General features: G+C 43.7%; 1 protein-coding gene across 2 annotated transcripts; it reads left to right on the top strand.

Moving 5' to 3' along the window:
* Positions 1–18,223: 18,223 nt before the first annotated feature.
* On the top strand, positions 18,224–20,590 carry LOC127333606 (uncharacterized). 2 transcript variants are annotated; one of them, XM_051359994.1, is made up of 4 exons: positions 18,224–18,506; positions 19,509–19,667; positions 19,860–20,015; positions 20,140–20,590. In XM_051359994.1, the coding sequence occupies exons 1-4, from the start codon at positions 18,288–18,290 to the stop codon at positions 20,479–20,481; spliced, it is 876 nt and encodes a 291-aa protein (XP_051215954.1). In that variant the 5' UTR covers positions 18,224–18,287; the 3' UTR covers positions 20,482–20,590. The 2 variants fall into 2 exon arrangements, with proteins under 2 accessions (XP_051215954.1, XP_051215953.1); XM_051359993.2 differs by having other exon boundaries at positions 18,228–18,506; positions 19,800–20,015.
* The last annotated feature ends 870 nt before the right edge of the window (positions 20,591–21,460 follow it).

Genomic DNA, 21,460 nt, shown 5'->3' with positions numbered 1-21,460 from the left:
AGAAAGCCTTAACAACTGCTCCTATAGTTGAACCTCCTGATTGGAACTTACCATTTGAAATTATGTGTGATGCTAGTGATTTTGCTGTAGGCGCTGTTCTTGGACATCGAGTAGATAAAAAATTGAATGTTATTCATTATGCTAGTAAAACCCTTGATGCTGCTCAAAGAAATTATGCTACTACTGAAAAAGAATTGTTAGCTATAGTCTTTGCTTGTGATAAGTTTAGATCTTATATTGTTGATTCAAAAGTTACTATACATACTGATCATGCTGCAATTAGATACCTTATGCAAAAGAAAGATGCTAAGCCAAGGCTTATTAGATGGGTACTTCTGTTGCAAGAATTTGATTTACATATTGTAGATAGGAAAGGTGCTGATAATCATGTTGCTGATAATTTGTCTAGATTGGAAAATATTGCTTATGATCCTGTTCCTGTTAATGATAGTTTTCCGAATGAACAATTGGCTGTAATAAAGGTGAGCTCGCGAGACAGTCCTTGGTATGCTGATTATGCTAACTTTATTGTTTCCAAGTACTTGCCTCCAACCTTTTCAGCTCAGCAAAGGAGGAAATTCTTTTATGACTTGAGGCATTATTTCTGGGATGACCCACACTTATATAAAGAAGGAGTGGATGGTATTCTGCGAAGATGTGTTCCCGAATATGAACAACAAGAGATATTGAGTAAATGTCATGGTAGTGCTTATGGAGGACATCACGCCGGAGAAAGAACCGCGCAAAAGGTTCTACAATCAGGTTTTTATTGGCCAACTCTCTTCAAAGATGCAAGGAAGTTTATTTTATCTTGTGATGAGTGTCAAAGGGTTGGTAATATCTCCAGACGCAATGAAATGCCTATGAATTATACTCTTGTTATTGAACCATTTGATTGTTGGGGATTTGACTTCATGGGACCTTTTCCCTCTTCAGAAGGTAACACTCATATACTTGTTGCTGTTGATTATGTTACTAAATGGGTGGAAGCCATACCTACAAAAAGTGCTGATGGTGAGACTTCTTTAAGAATGCTTTTAGATATTATTTTTCCTAGATTTGGAGTTCCTAGATATATTATGACTGATGGAGGTTCTCATTTTATTCATGGTAGTTTTAGGAAAACTCTTGCTAAATATGGTATTAATCATAGAATTGCTTCCGCTTATCATCCTCAAACTAGTGGGCAAGTAGAACTATCAAATAGAGAGATTAAATCTATCTTGCAAAAGACTGTTAATAAAACTAGAAAGAATTGGGCTAGTAAATTGAAGGAAGCACTATGGGCTTATAGAACTGCTTATAAAAATCCCATGGGAATGTCACCGTATAAAATGGTTTATGGAAAAGCATGTCATTTACCTTTAGAACTAGAGCACAAAGCTTATTGGGCTGTTAGAGAACTAAATAAAGATCCTAAACTAGCCGGTAAGAAGAGGTTGCTGCAATTGAGTTCTCTAGATGAATGGAGAAGTGAAGCTTATGAAAATGCTAAACTTTTTAAAGAGAAAGTTAAGAAATGGCATGATAGAAGGATTATCAAAAGAGAGTTTAATATTGGGGATAAAGTCCTATTGTATCGGTCTCGTCTCAGATTCTTTGCAGGGAAATTACTCTCGAAATGGGAAGGACCATATGTTGTTGAGGAGGTGTATCGTTCAGGAGCAATTAAAATTAGCTCTCTCCAAGGCAATGCCACACAAGTGGTGAATGGACAAAGACTCAAGCATTATATCTCAGGTGATTCTTATAATTTAGATGTTGATGTTATTCGAGTGGAAACACCGGAGGCTTTCATCAAAGGATAAATTGACAGTCCGCCAGAACTCGACTTTGAATAGGTAACAGTACTGGTAATGAAAAGTTCGCAATTTACTTTCTGAACAATGTTTTTGGTATTTTTGGAAAATATGAAAAATTACGCGATCGAAACGGAGTGGAGGAGACGCACGAGGGTGTGCCCCCATAGGCCGGCGCGGCCAGGCCTTGGCCCGCGCCGCCCTATGAGCTGGCCGCCTCATCGCCCCTCTCCGACTCTGGTTCGACATGGTACTTTCTTTTTGCCGTGAAAATACCTGCTATATAATCCCCCGGACCCCTGGAGGTCCGTATATCGTTTTCTCGACGTGTTTTGTTTCGAGCTGTTTCTGCCAGGATCTGTTCTCAATCTAGAAGCACCATGGTCTCCAACAACAAGGGCAAGGGGCTTTCGGAGGAAGAAGTGAAAAGGGTGTCGTCAAAACAAGAGCAACAAGCCATTGGGAGTAAGCAAATCTTGGTGGGATCTGTTGATACTCGACGTTCTTTTTCTCATAACTTGCAGGGACCCTTACCACCTGCTCTTAGCCTCGACTCTTTCCCTGTGTTGGAAGAAGCTCTACGGATTACCGATGAGTTTTGTGATCAATACCGGGCTCTAAGAAGAGAAGTGGAGATACTCCAGGAGGAGAATTACCGACTCCATAGAATGCTGGAATATTACTCGATTCCCATCACAAGGTCGCCACCGCCAACTTTAGATAACAATGAATCTCTTCGAGTCTTAGTGCAGAATTGCCAAACTGAGAAACTGAAGCTAAAGGAGATCTGTAAGAAGCGCGGGAGGAATTCATCACCACCATCGCCGAAGGAGTAATTCGTCATCGGTATTGGCATCCCCTTGGTTTGTTCCAAGCTTGGGGGAGTGCCGCGGTATCACATCATCACTTTCTTTTACTTTTTACTATCAAGTAGTGTCATATCATGAGTAGGGAAGTTATCATATAAGATGGGTTGCAGTGTGGAAGTATCTCTCCTTTAGTTGGTTGTCTATGTATCCCTTGGTGTGAGTTATCGCTATGGAATATTAATGAGAAAACTTATCATTTACATATTGCACATCTTATTTTAGTTTGCAATCCTTATTATATGATTGATCTTGTTATTAGTATTGGTATCACTTTGGGAGCATTGAATGAATCTATTTGGTTTTGGCAAACTTAGCATTGGTCAATAGCAATAACACTTTGAGGTTTAAGTAGAAAAGAGAAATACATGTAGTTGTTTCATTGTCTTCCTTTCTTGTTAGCTCATAGCTTATTATTCTGAAGTTAAAATTGTTTGAGCTTACAAGGAAGATGCATGATTGTTTCTATCACATGTATATTTGTTTGTTTCCCTCGACTCTTATGCTTGCTAATTAACTTTGCTAGCCAAAGACCTGTACTGAGAGGGAATACTTCTCGTGCATCCAAACCTTAACCCTAACCTATGCCATTTGTGTCCACCATAACTACCTACTACATGGTATTTCCTGCCATTCCAAGTAAATACTTCGTGTGCTACCTTTAAATAATTCAAAATTTACTATCTCTTATTTGTGTCAATGTTTTATAGCTCATGAGGAAGTATGTGGTGTTTTATCTTTCAATCTTGTTGGGCAACTTTCACCAATGGACTAGTGGCTTCATCCACTTATCCAATAACTTTGCAAAAAAGAGCTGGCAATGGGGTTCCCAGTCCCAAATTAATTAACCTAAATAGACACTCCTCCATGGTATGTGATTGTTGGACGGCACCCGAAGGATTCGGTTAGCCATGGCTTGAGAAAGCAAAGGTGGGGAGGAGTGTCATCATAATAGAACTAAAATAAAAAGGCACTCCTTCATGGTATGAGATTGTTGGCAGGCACCCAAAGGATTCGGTTAGCCATGGTTTGTGAAAGAAAGGTTGGAAGGAGTGCCACACAAAAACAAAAATAAAATGGGAGCCGCTCTTTGAAGGTTTGTCTGGCAAGGGGGTTAGAGTACCCACTACCATTCGTTGACAACAACAAACACCTCTCAAAATGTTACTTTCATTCTCTTTATATGATTTCAAAACTGAAAAAGCTCTAGCACATGATTTAATCCCTGCTTCCCTCTGCGAAGGGCCTATCTTTTACTTTATGTTGGGTCAGTAAACCTATTTCCCTCCATCTTAAGCAAGCATTTGAGTTGTTGTGATCAAACCATTATATTGTGATTTACCTTATCATGTCTTTTACTCTTCCTTGTTTAGTACAAGTTTTATCTGAATGAATATAGCTTTGAAAGTTATCAATGATCATGAGGAGATTATTATGATTGAGTATGCAAGTTGTGCCATATGAACTTTAACATAAGAGCGCTGCTCGATAGATAAGTATAACCTGTTAATTGTTCTCTGACCAAGAACGAAGTTTGCCATCACCAACTATGATTTCTTATGCACCTTTATTTGTGATTACCTTATACTTGTTTCAGATTGAATTATATGAGGAAGTTGCTTACTAGAATGTCTTGTGTGAATGAATATGATGCTTCTTGTCCGTATTTTATTTATCGACTCTTCACTCCATAAACATGTGGTCCTGTTTACCGAGTTCAGTTTCGCTTGGGGACAAGCGAAGTCTAAGCTTGGGGGGTTGATACGTCCAATTTGCATCACTATTTTATATCATAATTTGCTGTTATTCATTGATATATTTCATATTTGAAGATGATACTTATGTTATTTCATCTATTTTGCATGTTTCATGACTATTGGAGGATCGCGCACAGGAGTCAGGATTCTGCTGGAAAAAGCGCCGTCAGAATGCAATATTTCGGAAGATCAACAATTGACGAAAGTTATATGAAAAATCCTATTTTTCCAGAAGATGACGAGAGCCAAAAGGAGGAGCCGAGGAGGGCCACCATGGGCCCCCCTCACAGGCCAGCGCGGGCCCTGCCCTGGCCGCGCCGCCTTGTGGGGAGGGGGCCCACAGCCCCCTCTGGCCTCCTCTCCTTCGCGTATTTCTTTGTCCCGAAAACCTAAGCTCAGGGGGGTAAGTCACGAAGAGTCAAAGCCGCCTCTGCGGGGTGGAGAACACCAGAGAGAAAAGAGCTCTCCGGCAGGCTGAGATCCGCTGGGGAAATTCCCTCCCGGAGGGGGAAATCGACGCCATCGTCACCGTCATCGAGCTGGATGATGTCTACGGGTGCTTCTATTCTTGTAGACAGTGTTGGGCCTCCAAGAGCAGAGGTTTGTAGAACAGCAGCAAGTTTCCCTTAAGTGGATCACCCAAGGTTTATCGAACTCAGGGAGGAAGAGGTCAAAGATATCCCTCTCAAGCAACCCTGCAACCACAAAGCAAGAAGTCTCTTGTGTCCCCAACACACCTAATAGGTGCACTAGTTCGGCGAAGAGATAGTGAAATACAGGTGGTATGAATAAGTATGAGCAGTAGCAACAGCGCCAGAAAAGTGCTTTGCTGTCCAGGACTGGCGTGTGGTTGATGGTGGTAATATTGCAGACAGTACAAATGTAGTAGAACAGTAAACAAACAGCGATAGCAGTATTTAGGAACAAGGCCTAGGGATTATACTTTCACTAGTGGACACTCTCAACATTGATCACATAACAGAATAAATAAATAGATGCTAGACTCTACACTCTCTTGTTGAATGATGAACACCACTAACTGTGTAGGATTACACGAACCCTCAATGCCGGAGTTAACAAGCTCCACAATATTCGATGTTCATATTTAAATAACCTTAGAGTGCATGACAGATCAACACAACCAAACCAAGTACTAACATAGCATGCACACTGTCACCTTCACGCTACGAAAGGAGGCATAGATCACATCAATACCATCATAGCAATAGTTAACTTCATAATCTACGAGAGATCACAATCATAGCCTACGCCAAGTACTACACGATGCACACACTGTCACCATTACACCGTGCAGGAGGAATAAACTACTTTAATAACATCACTAGAGTAGCACACAGATAAATTGTGATACAAAACACATTGCAATCATAAAGAGATATAAATAAGCACTTCACTATGCCATTCATAACAGTGAATAAGTATTCTGTGAAATATAGCCTAAGAGACCCACACGGTGCACACACTGTCACCTTTACACACGTGGGACAAGGAGTCTCCGGAGATCACATAAGTAAAATCCACTTGACTAGCATAATGACATCTAGATTACAAGCATCATCATATGAATCTCAATCATGTAAGGCAGCTCATGAGATTATTGTATTGAAGTACATAGGAGAGAGATTAACCACATAGCTACCGGTACAACCCTTAGCCTCGATGGAGAACTACTCCCTCCTCATGGGAGACAGCAGCGTTGATGAAGATGGCGGTGGAGATGGCAGCAGTGTCGATGGAGAAGCCTTCCGGGGGCACTTCCCCGTCCCGGCGGCGTGCCGGAACAGAGACTCCTGTCCCCCAGATCTTGGCTTCGCGATGGCGGCGGCTCTGGATGGTTTCTCGTACCGTGGCTTTTCCGTCTCGAAGTTTTAGGTCGAGGACCTTTATATAGGCGAAGAGGCGGCGTCAGAGGGTCGAAGAGGCGGTGACACCATAAGGCGGCGTGGCCAGGGCCTGGGCCGCGCCGGCCTACCTCCTGGGCCCACCAGGGCTCCCCTCTGGCGACTCTCGGGTGTTCTGGAAGCTTCGTGGAAAAATAGGATGCTGGGCGTTGATTTCGTCCGATTCCGAGAATATTTCCTTACTAGGATTTCTGAAACCAAAAACAGCAGAAAACGACAATCGGCCCTTCGGCATCTCGTCAATAGGTTAGTTCCGGAAAACGCATAAAAACGACATAAAGTATGCATAAAACATGTAGATATCATCAATAATGTGGCATGGAACATAAGAAATTATCGATACGTCGGAGACGTATCAGCATCCCCAAGCTTAGTTTCTGCTCGTCCCGAGCAGGTAAACGATAACAAAGATAATTTCTGGAGTGACATGCCATCATAAACTTGATCATACTATTGTAAGCATATGTAATGAATGCAGCGATCAAAACAATGGTAATGACATGAGTAAACAATTGAATCATAAAGCAAAGACTTTTCATGAATAGTACTTTCAAGACAAGCATCAATAAGTCTTGCATAAGAGTTAACTCATAAAGCAATAATTCAAAGTAAAGGCATTGAAGCAACACAAAGGAAGATGAAGTTTCAGCGGTTGCTTTCAACTTATAACATGTATATCTCATGGATATTGTCAATGTAAAGTAATATAACAAGTGCAATATGCAAGTATGTAGGAATCAATGCACAGTTCACACAAGTGTTTGCTTCTTGAGATGGAGAGAAATAGGTGAACTGACTCAACATAAAAGTAAAAGAAAGGTCCTTCAAAGAGGAAAGCATCGATTGCTATATTTGTGCTAGAGCTTTGATTTTGAAAACATCAAGAGAGCATAAAAGTAAAATTTTTGAGAGGTGTTTGTTGTTGTCAACGAATGGTAGTGGGCACTCTAACCCCCTTGCCAGACAAACCTTCAAAGAGCGGCTCCCATTTTATTTTATTTTTGTGTGGCACTCCTTCCAACCTTTCTTTCACAAACCATGGCTAACCGAATCCTCGGGTGCCTGCCAACAATCTCATACCATGAAGGAGTGCCTTTTTATTTTAGTTTTATTATGATGACACTCCTCCCCACCTTTGCTTTCTCAAGCCATGGCTAACCGAATCCTTCGGGTGCCATCCAACAATCACATACCATGGAGGAGTGTCTATTTTTTGTTAATTAATTTGGGATTGGGAATCCCATTGCCAGCTCTTTTTGCAAAATTATTGGATAAGCGGATGAAGCCACTAGTCCATTGGTGAAAGTTGCCCAACAAGATTGAAAGATAAACACCACATACTTCCTCATGAGCTATAAAACATTGACACAAATCAGAGGTGATAAATTTTGAATTTTTTAAAGGTAGCACTCAAGCAATTTACTTTGGAATGGCGGAGAAATACCATGTAGTAGGTAGGTATGGTGGACACAAATGGCATAGTGTTTGGCTCAAGGATTTGGATGCACGAGAAGTATTCCCTCTCAATACAAGGTTTAGGCTAGCAAGGCTATTTGAAACAAACACAAGGATGGACCGGTGCAGTAAAACTCACATAAAAGACATATTGTAAACATTATAAGACTCTACACCGTCTTCCCTGTTGTTCAAACTCTTTACTAGAAATTATGTAGACCTTAGAGAGACCAATTATGCAAACCAAATTTTAGCAAGCTCTATGTATTTCTTCATTAATAGGTGCAAGGTATATGATGCAAGAGCTTAAACATGAGCACAACAATTGCCAAGTATCAAATTATCCAAGACATTTTACCAATTACTACATGTAGCATTTTCCGATTCCAACCATATAACAATTTAACGAAGCAGTTTCAACCTTCGCCATGAAAATTAAAAGCTAAGAACACATGTGTTCATATGAACCAGCGGAGCGTGTCTCTCTCCCACACAAGCATTTATTCAAACAAAAACAAAAACAAAAACTTACAGACGCTCCAAGTAAAGTACATAAGATGTGACCGAATAAAAATATAGTTTCAAGAGAAGGAACCTGATAATTTGTCGATGAAGAAGGGGATGCCCAAGGCATCCTCAAGCTTAGACGCTTGAGTCTTCTTGAAATATGCAGGAGTGAACCACCGGGGCATCCCCAAGATTAGACTTTTCACTCTTCTTGATCGTAGTATATCATCCTCCTCTCTTGGCCCTTGAAAACTTCCTTCACACCAAACTCGAAACAAACTCATTAGAGAGTTAGTGCACAATCAAAATATACATGTTCAGAGGTGACATAATCATTCTTAACACTTCTGGACATTGCACAAAGCTACTTAAAGTTAATGGAATCGAAATATCCATCGAGCATATCAAAACAAGCAATGCGAAATAAAAGGCAAAATCTGTCAAAACAGAACAGTTCGTAATGACGAATTTTATTGAGGCACCAGACTTGCTCAAATGAAAATGCTCAAATTGAATGAAAGTTGCGTACATATCTGAGGATCACTCACGTAAATTGGCATAATTTTCTGAGTTACCTACAGGGAATTTTGCCCAGATTCGTGACAGACAGAAATCTGTTTCTGCGCAGTAATCCAAATCTAGTATGAACCTTGCTATCAAAGACTTTACTTGGCACAACAATTCAACAAAACTAAGATAAGGAGAGGTTGCTACAGTAGTAACAACTTCCAAGACACAAGTATAAAACAAAATTACTGTAGCAAAATAAACACATGGGTTATCTCCCAAGAAGTTCTTTCTTTATAGCCATTAAGATGGGCTCAGCGGTTTTAATGATGCACTCGCAAGAAATAAGAGTTGAGGCAAAGGAGAGCATCAAGAAGCAAATTCAAAACAAATTTAAGCCTAACATGCTTCCTATGAAAAGGAATCTTGTAAATAAACAAATTCATGAAGCATAATGCAACAAGCATAGAAAGATAAAACAAGTGCAGCTTCAAAATTTTAAGCATATAGAGAGGTGTTTTAGTAACATGAAAATTTCTACAACCATATTTTCCTCTCTCATAATAATGTCCAGTAGCATCATGAGCAAACTCAACAAAAGAACTATCACATAAAGCATTCTTATCATGAGTCTCATGCATAAAATTATTACTCTCCACATAAGCATAATCAATTTTATTAGTTGTAGTGGGAGCAAATTCAACAAAGTAGCTATCATCAAATATAGGAGGCATATTGTAATCATAATCAAATTCACTCTCCATAGTAGGTGGCACCAAAAGACTACTATCATTATAATCATCATAAATAGGAGGCAAAGTATCATCAAAGAAAAATTTCTCCTCAATGCTTGGGGGACTAAAAAGATCATGCTCATCAAAGCCAGCTTCCCCAAGCTTAGAATTTTCCATAGCATTAGCAACAATAGTGTTCAAAGCATTCATATTAATAACATTCCCATTAGCATGCATATAAAGTTCCATGGGTTTTTTAATTCTCTCTTCAAACACATCATGTCCTAATTCAAGATAAAGTTCATAAAGATCTCTCATATTTTTGTTGTTTTCCATTATGCCTAACTAGTGTAAAATGGAAACAAAAAGATGCAATTGCAGGATCTAAAGGAAATAGCTTCGAGCACAAACACAATGGCGCCAGAAAAGTACTGTTACCTGGAACCGGAGTATGAGTGCCTTTTACCTTTCCTCCCCGGCAACGGCGCCAGAAAAGTGCTTGATGACTACGGGTGCTTCTATTCTTGTAGATAGTGCTGGGCCTCCAAGAGCAGAGGTTTGTAGAACAGCAGCAAGTTTCCCTTAAGTGGATCACTCAAGGTTTATCGAACTCAGGGAGGAAGAGGTCAAACATATCCCTCTCAAGCAACCCTGCAACCACAAAGCAAGAAGTCTCTTGTGTCCCCAACACACCTAATAGGTGCACTAGTTCGGCGAAGAGATAGTGAAATACAGGTGGTATGAATAAGTATGAGCAGTAGCAACAGCGCCAGAAAAGTGCTTTGCTGTCCAGGACTGGCGTGTGGTTGATGGTGGTAATATTGCAGACAGTACAAATGTAGTAGAACAGTAAACAAACAGCGATAGCAGTATTTAGGAACAAGGCCTAGGGATTATACTTTCACTAGTGGACACTCTCAACATTGATCACATAACAGAATAAATAAACAGATGCTAGACTCTACACTCTCTTGTTGGATGATGAACACCACTAACTGTGTAGGATTACACGAACCCTCAATGCCGGAGTTAACAAGCTCCACAATATTCGATGTTCATATTTAAATAACCTTAGAGTGCATGACAGATCAACACAACCAAACCAAGTACTAACATAGCATGCACACTGTCACCTTCACGCTACGAAAGGAGGCATAGATCACATCAATACCATCATAGCAATAGTTAACTTCATAATCTACGAGAGATCACAATCATAGCCTACGCCAAGTACTACACGATGCACACACTGTCATCATTACACCGTGCAGGAGGAATAAACTACTTTAATAACATCACTAGAGTAGCACACAGATAAATTGTGATACAAAACACATTGCAATCATAAAGAGATATAAATAAGCACTTCACTATGCCATTCATAACAGTGAATAAGTATTCTGTGAAATATAGCCTAAGAGACCCACACGGTGCACACACTGTCACCTTTACACACGTGGGACAAGGAGTCTCCGGAGATCACATAAGTAAAATCCACTTGACTAGCATAATAACATCAAGATTACAAGCATCATCATATGAATCTCAATCATGTAAGGCAGCTCATGAGATTATTGTATTGAAGTACATAGGAGAGAGATTAACCACATAGCTACCGGTACAGCCCTTAGCCTCGATGGAGAACTACTCCCTCCTCATGGGAGACAGCAGCGTTGATGAAGATGGCGGTGGAGATGGCAGCGGTGTCGATGGAGAAGCCTTCCGGGGGCACTTCCCCGTCCCGGCGGCGTGCCGGAACAGAGACTCCTGTCCCCCAGATCTTGGCTTCGCGATGGCGGCAGCTCTGGATGGTTTCTCGTACCGTGGCTTTTCCGTCTCGAAGTTTTAGGTCGAGGACCTTTATATAGGCGAAGAGGCGGCGTCAGAGGGTCGAAGAGGCGGTGACACCATAAGGCGGCGCGGCCAGGGCCTGGGCCGCACCGGCCTACCTCCTGGGCCCACCAGGGCTCCCCTCTGGCGACTCTCGGGTGTTCTGGAAGCTTCGTGAAAAAATAGGATGCTGGACGTTGATTTCGTCCGATTCTGAGAATATTTCCTTACTAGGATTTCTGAAACCAAAAACAGCAGAAAACAGCAACTGGCCCTTCGGCATCTCGTCAATAGGTTAGTTCCGGAAAACGCATAAAAACGACATAAAGTATGCATAAAACATGTAGATATCATCAATAATGTGGCATGGAACATAAGAAATTATCGATACGTCGGAGACGTATCACTGGACATCATCTACATCACCATCATCATCATCTCCATCATCATCACCGCCGTCTCCACCGCTGCACGTTGTCACCGCTGTAACAATTTGGGTTTGATCTTGATTGTTTGATAGGGGAAACTCTCCCGGTGTTGATTTCTACTTGTTATTGATGCTATTGAGTGAAACCGTTGAACCAAGGTTTATGTTCAGATTGTTATTCATCATCATATCACCTCTGATCATGTTCCATATGATGTCTCGTGAGTAGTTTGTTTAGTTCTTGAGGACATGGGTGAAGTCTAAATGTTAGTAGTGAAGTATGGTTGAGTAATATTCAATGTTATGATATTTAAGTTGTGGTGTTATTCTTCTAGTGGTGTCGTGTGAACGTCGACTACACGACACTTCACCTTTATGGGCATAGGGGAATGCATCTTGTACTCGTTTGCCAATTGCGGGGTTGCCGGAGTGACAGAAACCTGAACCCCCGTTGGTATATCGATGCAGGAGGGATAGCAGGATCTCAGAGTTTAAGGCTGTGGTTAGATTTATCTTAATTACTTTCTTGTAGTTGCGGATGCTTGCAAGGGGTATAATCACAAGTTTGTATTAGTCCTAGGAAGGGCGGTACATTAGCATAGGTTCACCCACACAACACTTATCAAAACAATGAAGATTAATTAGCCGTATGTAGCGAAAGCACTAGACTAAAATCCCGTGTGTCCTCGAGAACGTTTGGTCATTATAAGTAAACAAACCGGCTTGTCCTTTGTGCTAAAAAGGATTGGGCCACTCGCTGCAATTATTACTCTCGCACTTTACTTACTCGTACTTTATTCATCTGTTACATCAAAACCCCCCGAATACTTGTCTGTGAGCATTTACAGTGAATCCTTCAACGAAACTGCTTGTCAACACCTTCTGCTCCTCGTTGGGATCGACATTCTTACTTATCGAAGATACTACGATACAACCCCTATACTTGTGGGTTATCAATTACAAAGGGGTAGATGAAGATGGTGCTGATGATGTTGATGAAGATGTGATTCCAGCAGCGCTTCCCCCCTCCGATCTCCACCGGCGGTGGCCTGATGACTCTCTGTTTATGTGTTTTTTTATTTCCGTCGTCGCAGCCTCGATGAAACCCTAAGGTGTCGTATATATAGGGGTTTTTAGGTCAAAACAAGTCGGTTCATGAAAGATTGAGGCTAATCGGACGGACAAGGACGGAAAGAGCACAGGTGGCGTGCCCACCCTACCTGGGCGCACCACCAGACCTATTTCTCAGCCTGTTGGCCTCCTGGTGCCCCACTTTAGCTCATTTTGTCCGTCTCAAAATTTCCGAAGTGTGTCCCCTGACCTTGTCCTTTTTCGAATCCCGTAGCTCCTGGAAAGTCAAAAATGCTAAAAAGGGGTGTTTTCTGCCAGTCAGAGTTAAAATCGGAGGAGAGAAGATTGTTTAGAGAACCCCAAAACAATATAAAACATGCAAATAACATTACATAAGATGCAAATAAGTTGTAATATGTGGCAATAAAGTGCAAAGTTCATGTATACATCTTACATGCATCAGCAATCAACCATCTTGGTCGCCATCAACACGCATTTTCACCTCATTTTCTCCAAACAACTCTCAAGCAGTAGGTTCTGTTTTCCAATAAAACAAACAAAGTATCGAATAATTTGTAAACTGCAAAAAGTGTTGTAAGGAAATCATTTATAACATTTAAATACCTTCTCCGTCCATGACTTCCCTGCTACTGGTTCTACTTTTAGAGTTCTTAACTCACCCAGAAATTCATGAAAGGTTCCTCTCTCATGAAATATTCCAAGACATGATCTTTGTATGTGTGTGTGTGGGAGGGGAGGAAGCAAACAGAGCACCCCATCTATCGCATATTGGTATGTCATCCAGTAATCCGAAACATGCACTAAGCGTCCATGAATTCCATGCATGGTCGCCAAATGACTCTTTTAAAACGAGTTCTCTTCCAACTTAGTTGAAAGAAACTCCAGCCACTCATACTTCATTCTTCTGACTACCGATATAAACAACGCGTTAAGTTCTTCAACAACATCAAATGCTTTGGTGTTCCAAAAGCGCCCGCATCTCAGAATCCAAGGAGTAAAGCATGGCCCATGGACAAGTCACAACAAGTACGACACTCACCATTATCATCTCACTCGCGGAGTTGTTGAGTTCATATCCTAGCGGTTCTCATATCACGTAGAGCATGTCATTACTAGTGAGGATATCCCTCAGACGTTGGTACCAATTTATGAAGTTAGACCCATCAATTTTAAGTTTCTCATCACGCACAAAAGAGCCATAATTGATATAAACATTCGGGTATGATATGTTCTACAGGAATATTTGCAAAGATATTAAAACTAAGTTCATAATAACGAGTTCAAGTTATAATCAAATTATAAAGATCTCCACTAAAACTATCATCCCTAAGAATGTCTTAGTGATTACAAGACCCCCATTCACTATACCACCCCCGATCGTCATGGCCTAGGGCATAGTTGCAAAGGTGGACGTCCAAATGTAGATCACATCATCCATGTGATGTATGCTTAATTTTTTGATCACTCGTGTTTTCAGGCTATGTATGTACATGCTAGGCTCGTCAAATTAACCTTAGTGTGTTCGATGTGCAACGTGACTTACACCCGCCATATGAGAACGCCGATATGTATGACACCCGATCCTCACACACCATGTCTCGTAACGGAAAACTTTCTTGGCGGTGCACACTAAAGGGAGAGAAAAATACTTCTCGCCATTGGGTATAATTAGGGCATCTTAAGCAGAGAACAAAATAGACCACGGAGGTCAGTGGACAAGAGGACAAAAATAACGTGATCTAGTGAGCTAAGAATGCGTTTGCGCGGACGTGTCGCGGACCACTCGCATATGTGTTAGGCCTGGTGGCAATGACACATGTACCGTTTGTCTTCTACGCGCTAGGACTGGTGCCTGCCATTCGCCCTTCTGTGCCACCATTAGTGTCGTAGCTGCTTGGACTCCTTTGCTGGTATGAATGCCACCAGCGGTTCGACTCCTGCATCAACATTGATGGCGCACACATGCACGTCGTCTTTCAGTCGACGTGCCGTTGATGCTAATCCCCCACAATCTCCCATGTAGCCATCAGTTGCCACCTTGAGCCTAGCTTATCCCTAACCATCGACAACAACCAAGAGTGAGTCGTTGTCATGAACATGATTCTTCCCACCTACTGGCGGAGTATTTATAGGGGCACTGCCGGATCCCCTTCGAATGGAAAAATCCAATTCACTGAGAATTTCTTTCACCCTACCCTGAAGGGCTACATTCTAACCCCCCTTTAGCGCTTACCGGCACAAAAATATTGTAGTCAGATTGATAATAATCGAGTGCCATTACTTCGTCGACCCAAACCGAGGAATCCATTAGAATTTTTTTGAATGGTTCTTGAGCCACGAAGAGCAGGATGAGGGTGACGATGAGCAGGACCAGGATGATGGTGGTGTGAACGAGGATCCACATGTGGACGACGACGACGTCCCTAGCAAGGAGGCCCATGACCACACCCTAGACTACCCCGGCCTCCTAGCATACGAGCGGGAGCAGTCGGCGGTCATCTAACAAGAGGAGGAGGTCCCAATCTAGCTACTCGATCTAGATGGCGAAGCCCTCGGGATGGTCATACAACAGTCCGAGCTGGAGGACCTGGCCAAGTCTGACGGCCTTGCCATCTCTCAGGATGCCGCGCTGGTGCAGGTCCGGCCTGCCACCACGCCAACCTTCACCATGGGCGACACAACCTACTCTTGTGCCTGCGCCTAGGTGGTAGGCCCTTACGCCAACGCTAGTGCCTCTTGAGCCATCATTGCAGAAGGGTACGTACAGGCCTTCGGACTTCGGCGCATGCGCCACCATGGCCATGGTCTCCACCGGAGGCCACCACCATCGATGACGACGAAGTGCAAGCGCAGGAGACACCGACGCAAACCCTATCCTAGGATTAGTTTATTTTTCCATGTCTTTTTCGTAAATTTCCACCCATATGTATAATTATTTTCTATATAAATATTAATATGAAATGGGTCGCGCTGCAGGATTTATCGTCAATCCGAACAGACCAGGAGAGCACAAGGTGCCATTTTTGTACGATCTACGAGCCGACCCAATCAAATAAAAAACGAACACATGCATTAAAATGGATCGGCCCGGCCCGCTTGAGGGCTTGAGGCTTAGAGCATCTCCAGCCGTTTGGGGCTCCCCAGGCCGAAATTCGGCGCTATTTGCCGCCGGATGGTTGTATGTTTTGTTTGGGGAGACCCATTTTCTCAGCGGCGAGTTCAGGCTGGATGAAAAGTTTTGACAAAAAACGGCGAATTCAGCCTGCAATCCGAACTGAGGACGGGTTTTTGGAGTTAGCTCACCCTCGCGAGATCGCGACCCTTTGTCCCGCCCATTGTAGCGTGTCGCCCAGGACAAAACAAGGCAAAATTCGTTCAAACATAAGCGAAATTTAAAGATATTTAATATATATATGCGAGTCTGTTTCCAAATGGGATAATAACTCTGTCGGAAGAAGTGCGTCCACGTCTCGTAATTGTCGGGGAAGAACCTCTCCTCCGCGCGCTGCTCGTCACTGAGGGTGACGAGCACCGCGTCGATCTCCGCCTCCAGGGCCGCGCGACCCATCGGCGCCGGCAGGATCGGGACGCCGCCAGCGTTGAGTCGCCATCCTCCGAACGCGCGGAAGTCCAGCAGCGCGGGGTAGCCCGCCGCGTGCAGGAGCCGCCCCTCCATTGGTGGAGAGAGCTGTGGCCGAAACCATTGTTCGTTGCGCTGTCGTTCGCCGCTAGCTCTCGCTCGATGAGATTGGAGAAGAGAGGTGCTGTGAGAACATGGAGACGGCGTGGTGAATGCGGCGAGACGCGGTAATTCGGCGATAAATAGAGGGCGACGCGCGTGAAACCGAGGTGACAACATTAACTCGCCGCGTAGAAGCTACGCGCCCGGCGAAGACTGACCGGCGGCAGGCTTTTACAGCGCACGAAAGACGATGCGATGAGAACGACAATCGGACTTTCTCACCAACAAGTTGAGACCACCAGCCGCGCGGGAAGTTTTCTCGGCGTTTCCCGTGCTTTCGTTTCGTTCGGAGTCCCCGAGCGGTTCCCGGGGGGCGGGATGACCTAGACTCCCCGGATAGATAAAAGCCTAAATCCAGACGAAATCGAGAATCCGGGGAACGTGACTAAGAGCATCTCCACTCGTCTCCCCGACGAGGCCCCCGAACGACGTTTTTTCCATCCGGACGGCGTAATTCGGGCCAGTCGCACCCCCGGTTCCTCGTTTTCGTCCGGATTTGGGCCTAAATTCATCCGGCGATCCCACGCCATCCCCGGCCCCCCGGGGAGCTTTCGGGGACTCCGGACGAAACAAAAGCGCGCGTGGCCCCAACTTGTCGGCGACAATGGCCTGGGTTTGTACGGCAATACCCTCGTCTTCCCGATCTACGGCAATACCCTCGTCGAACGAAAGCTTTGAACTCTCAAGTGGTGCAACATAGATAGATTATATATATTTCGAATATAATTCGAATAAACATAAAAATTACATATAAAAACTTTAAAACAAACTTAAACTACTTATTCTTCCTGCATGGCCCCGCCTCATCGTCGTGGCGGCGACGCTTCCGGCTCGTCACCTCCTCATCGGAGGAAGTTGAGTCCTCCTCCTCGTCAGCGTCCTCAGCCTCTTCGTCGTCCTCCTCCTGCTGCTCCGGCCTCCTCCTCTTCCTCGGCCTCTTCCTCGGCCTGCTCCTCGGCCTCTTCGTCCTCCTCCTCGTCATCCCATGCGTCCTCCTCCTCGTCGTCATCCCATTCGTTCTCGCTGGACGGCGGGGGGGGGGGGGGGGGGGGATCGTCGCTGCTGGACGATGCAGCTTTATCCCACCAATGGCGCCATCCAGGCGGCTTCCCCTCGCTGTCGGTGTCCGATGGCCAAGAGAGATCGCTCATGGTTGACAGAGGATGGCGAGGAGAGAACAGATGAATGACGTCGGCCGTCGGAAACCGTATATGTAGGTCTCTCGACGAAGAGAGCGGCGGTTGCTCTTCCGCGGAGTTCGTGCTCCATTACGGCGGTTCTCGCATCGAGGCCACTTCGACCGTTCCAGACGAGTCGTTTGGGCTCTCCAGACCACTTCGCGACGGTTCAATGCGTCGAGGGCACTCCGACGATTGCCCTTCCCGGTGACTGCACCGTCGCTCTGCACGCGGTGGGTGCGCGTCAGAAGGCGATCATGGGCTCGCGGCTGGGAAAATGGGTCTCCCCAGGCCACAAAATACATCCATCCCGCGCTAAATAACGCCGGATTTCGGCCTGGGAGCCCCAACGGCTGGGATGCTCATCCGGATGAAGAAAAAAAATTTCCTCGGGCCGTACGTGGATTTGGAGCACTGCCTCCCTCCAGCTGCAGCAGCGGTCCACAGTCCACGCGCGCGTGCGCTTCGGATATGCTGCTAACAGTAGCAGCGTCAGCTTCCTTCTCGTCGCATCATCTTCCTTCTCCCCTGATAACCAACGGCGGAGCCGGAGCTGCACCTCGTGCTGGCGCTGCGAAATTCAGAGCTCTCACCACGCCCCTACAGCGCTCGTCCTACTTTACTTTCGGCTGCGCTTGCTCTTCCGCTCCGACTCCCGGTGACAAGGACCGCGACCGTGACCTGTTCGATGTAATGTCCCTTCACCTCGCCACTATCTTCCTGCCCAGTTGCTGCAGATTGGAGTGTATTCACTTCGCTACTTACGCATTTCTTTTTGCCTCTGATTTTGCTCTTAAAACATGATGCTAATTTCACAGTTATTGTTATGTGGTGTGAAAGCAGGATTGTACGTCCCATTCCATGACACAATATCCATGTATTATTTTCATTTGGTAATGGAAATTAAATTCTTAGACACAAATTGATTTAGGTAATTTTTTTTTGGTTTGTCGAGCTACACCAGTATGCTTGATGAACATTGAGCTTATGTTCATATAATCACATTTCTTCTCAAACTGTTGTCAGATCAAATAGGTGCCATACTTTTCGAGTTCGTATTTTTTATTTAATTCGTGAATTGATAGTGCAGTTTATAATGGTTGGTGGTCCATTGCGCACCACCAGATCAGTGCAAGGACCTTGTTTGGGTGATCCAGTTTGACCATTTGGTGGATCTGGAAGCACCATAATTGGTCTGTCTCTGACGGTGATCGACCGGACATTACCGGGCCTTCTGGAAACAGTGAGTCCAGATGCACAGTCCTGCGCGATGGTGAGCCGGATGGGCCTCCAACTGCTTCCTGCCAATTTGACAGCTAGTGTACTATTTTGATGTTCGCCCAGCCTTAGGCTTGTACACAATCTGGCTGATTTCTTTCTTTTAATGCATCAGGACATCAAACTTTGTTGTTTCTTGACTAATCTGGTGGTTTTTTTGTTCTGTAAAATTTTACTATGGGTTATTGTTTTGGAACAAAACAGAATTTGCTGTGAAGAAATCTGGAAAGCATCTTTAGAGTTTTGGTGCTCTTCTTTTGCAAGAAAACTGTAAGGGAAGCCATGATAGTATGAATAGTGGTCTTTAAATAAAGGGATTTATTTTGTGTTCTTCGATGTGCAAAATGCTCCATAGTTGGTATGTACTTATGTGGAATTGACATACTAGTATGTCTTTCTGTGATGAGATCGCAGGAATACTCAGTTCTTTCTGCAGATATTCCATGGGAGAGTGAGGATATATGGAGAACATTTGCGGGATACCTCCTTATCTTGCATATTCCCTTGAGCTTTGGAGGACTTGATGCAGTAGCCAAAGTGCTACATTGTTCCTCACTAGATCCTCTGACAACAGTAAGTGGCAACTTTTCTTTCATTTATCATTTTGTTACTCATATAAATGCTTTGTTTATATGTTTCTCACAATGTTGAGTTGCAAAATTTTGTAACGGACATATTTAATGCACACATAACCTGTAAATGCAGATTGTTTCCACAGCCATGCTTCAACTAGGGGAGCTTACTTTGGGTTTGGCACTGTTGCAGTACACCGCGAAGCCTCACCATCAAGTCTGGCCCTTCTTCTTTAGGAAGTTTTCTTCCGGGCCTAGTTGGATCAAAGAAACTGTATTATTGTTTGGACTTTTAGTGTCCATGGTTTTTGTCACATCTCTGATATCCGACAGACTGATAGGTCCTGAGGTCAGTACAATCAGAACACTAACATTGCAGTTTAACTGTTGCACACATTTCCCTGCTATATATTGCATCAGTCTCGCTGATTTTGTTACCTAATCCATTCTTCCTTCAATTTGAATTATTCCAGGATGCATATGATCCTATATTGAAGGAAATCCTTTCTGACAGTCCAACATCTAGGCTAGTCTGTTTCTTTCTGTACTGTGTGATTGCTCCATTGTCGGAAGAAACCATTTACCGTGGGTTTCTTCTAACATCCCTTTCTTCCTCGATGAAATGGAAGAACGCCCTCATCGTAAGTTCACTTATGTTCAGTGTAGCACACCTGTCAGGTCAAAGTTTCTTTCAATTGTTCATCATAGGATGTATCACAGGGTTAGCTTATTGCCGGACTGGAACTTTGGCTGCTTCATTCACCATCCACAGTTTGTATAATGCAGTGATATTGTTTACTACAATAATGTCTTGAATATGCTTTAGAGGATAGTCAGGAAGGTGAATACAGTTCATTTACATTTTTACCACACCTTGTATTCCCTACAGACTGCAATAAGATATAGATTAGGTTTGCAAGCTCTCTTTGGTATTGTTATTATTATTATGCCATATGAAGGCATGTCTCTTGTTCTGTGGTGAAAAAACGAACAAGTAATGGTTGAGGTTTCAAATTCCAAACAGAGGCTAGCTGCAGTAAATGTTCATGACTAACTCTGAGATCCAGTAGTAAAACCGAATTCAAGAAGTAATGGGACTAGTTAATTTGAGGTAAAATCCTATATATATATCTCTGGAAGATCATCTCCACTAAGGATATTTCTCTTAACATGCAAGGTGTCCACCTCATCAAGCATCTCCAAGCAAATCCTAGCCTACCACCTAAGCAAATTGCCACATAATCCAAATGAAAAAAACTGCACGTTCTGCCCTTTTGGTTCCAAGCATAATTACATTATGTTTCCATTGCCTGTAAACTGCAGCCCACCATTGCGTGGATAATGATTGAACGTCTGAACTTATGAACTGTCCTAGATTATATGGAGACCTTCCACTCAATCTCTTTGGCCTCCACTGGATTTCTCTGGCATCTCGTACTTCCACGTCATCTTTTTTTAGCTCGCACCATTGCCCGCACGTTCAAAAGTCCACGACGCTATGTTGGTCTCCTTTAATTTCCTGCAGCAGAAACACCTGATCTCCTTTAATTCTCCGCGGTAGAAACGAATAGAAGGCCAGAGGGCGGACGCTTCTTTATCTCCTCTGCACATTGCTTCCGTGCACAGACATTGAAGCTTCTATGGCGTCACCTGCCTCTTCCACCCCCCACTCCGGCATCGCCTCTCCTTGGTATTGTACGCCTCCGATAAAAGTTGTCGCTTCCATGCGATTCCTAATCGTATCTCTAGGGATCCAGCCGAAGAAGTAGACGAATGGATATACGACCGTCAGAG

Source organism: Lolium perenne, chromosome 2, assembly GCF_019359855.2.
Source record: "Lolium perenne isolate Kyuss_39 chromosome 2, Kyuss_2.0, whole genome shotgun sequence".
NCBI classification, from domain to species: Eukaryota; Viridiplantae; Streptophyta; class Magnoliopsida; order Poales; family Poaceae; genus Lolium; species Lolium perenne.
Note: the sequence above shows the minus strand (reverse complement) of the source record. Positions and strands in the feature narration are given on the sequence as shown.

What these genes read in the sequence shown, in the direction of transcription:
- LOC127333606 (XM_051359993.2), top strand. Translation starts at nt 18,288, where the DNA reads ATGCTGCTAACAGTAGCAGCGTCAGCTTCCTTCTCGTCGCATCATCTT. An exon ending in CACTAGATCCTCTGACAACA is followed by an intron (nt 19,668 to 19,799) that starts GTAAGTGGCAAC and finishes CTGTAAATGCAG; the next exon opens with ATTGTTTCCACAGCCATGCT. An exon ending in ACAGACTGATAGGTCCTGAG is followed by an intron (nt 20,016 to 20,139) that starts GTCAGTACAATC and finishes GAATTATTCCAG; the next exon opens with GATGCATATGATCCTATATT.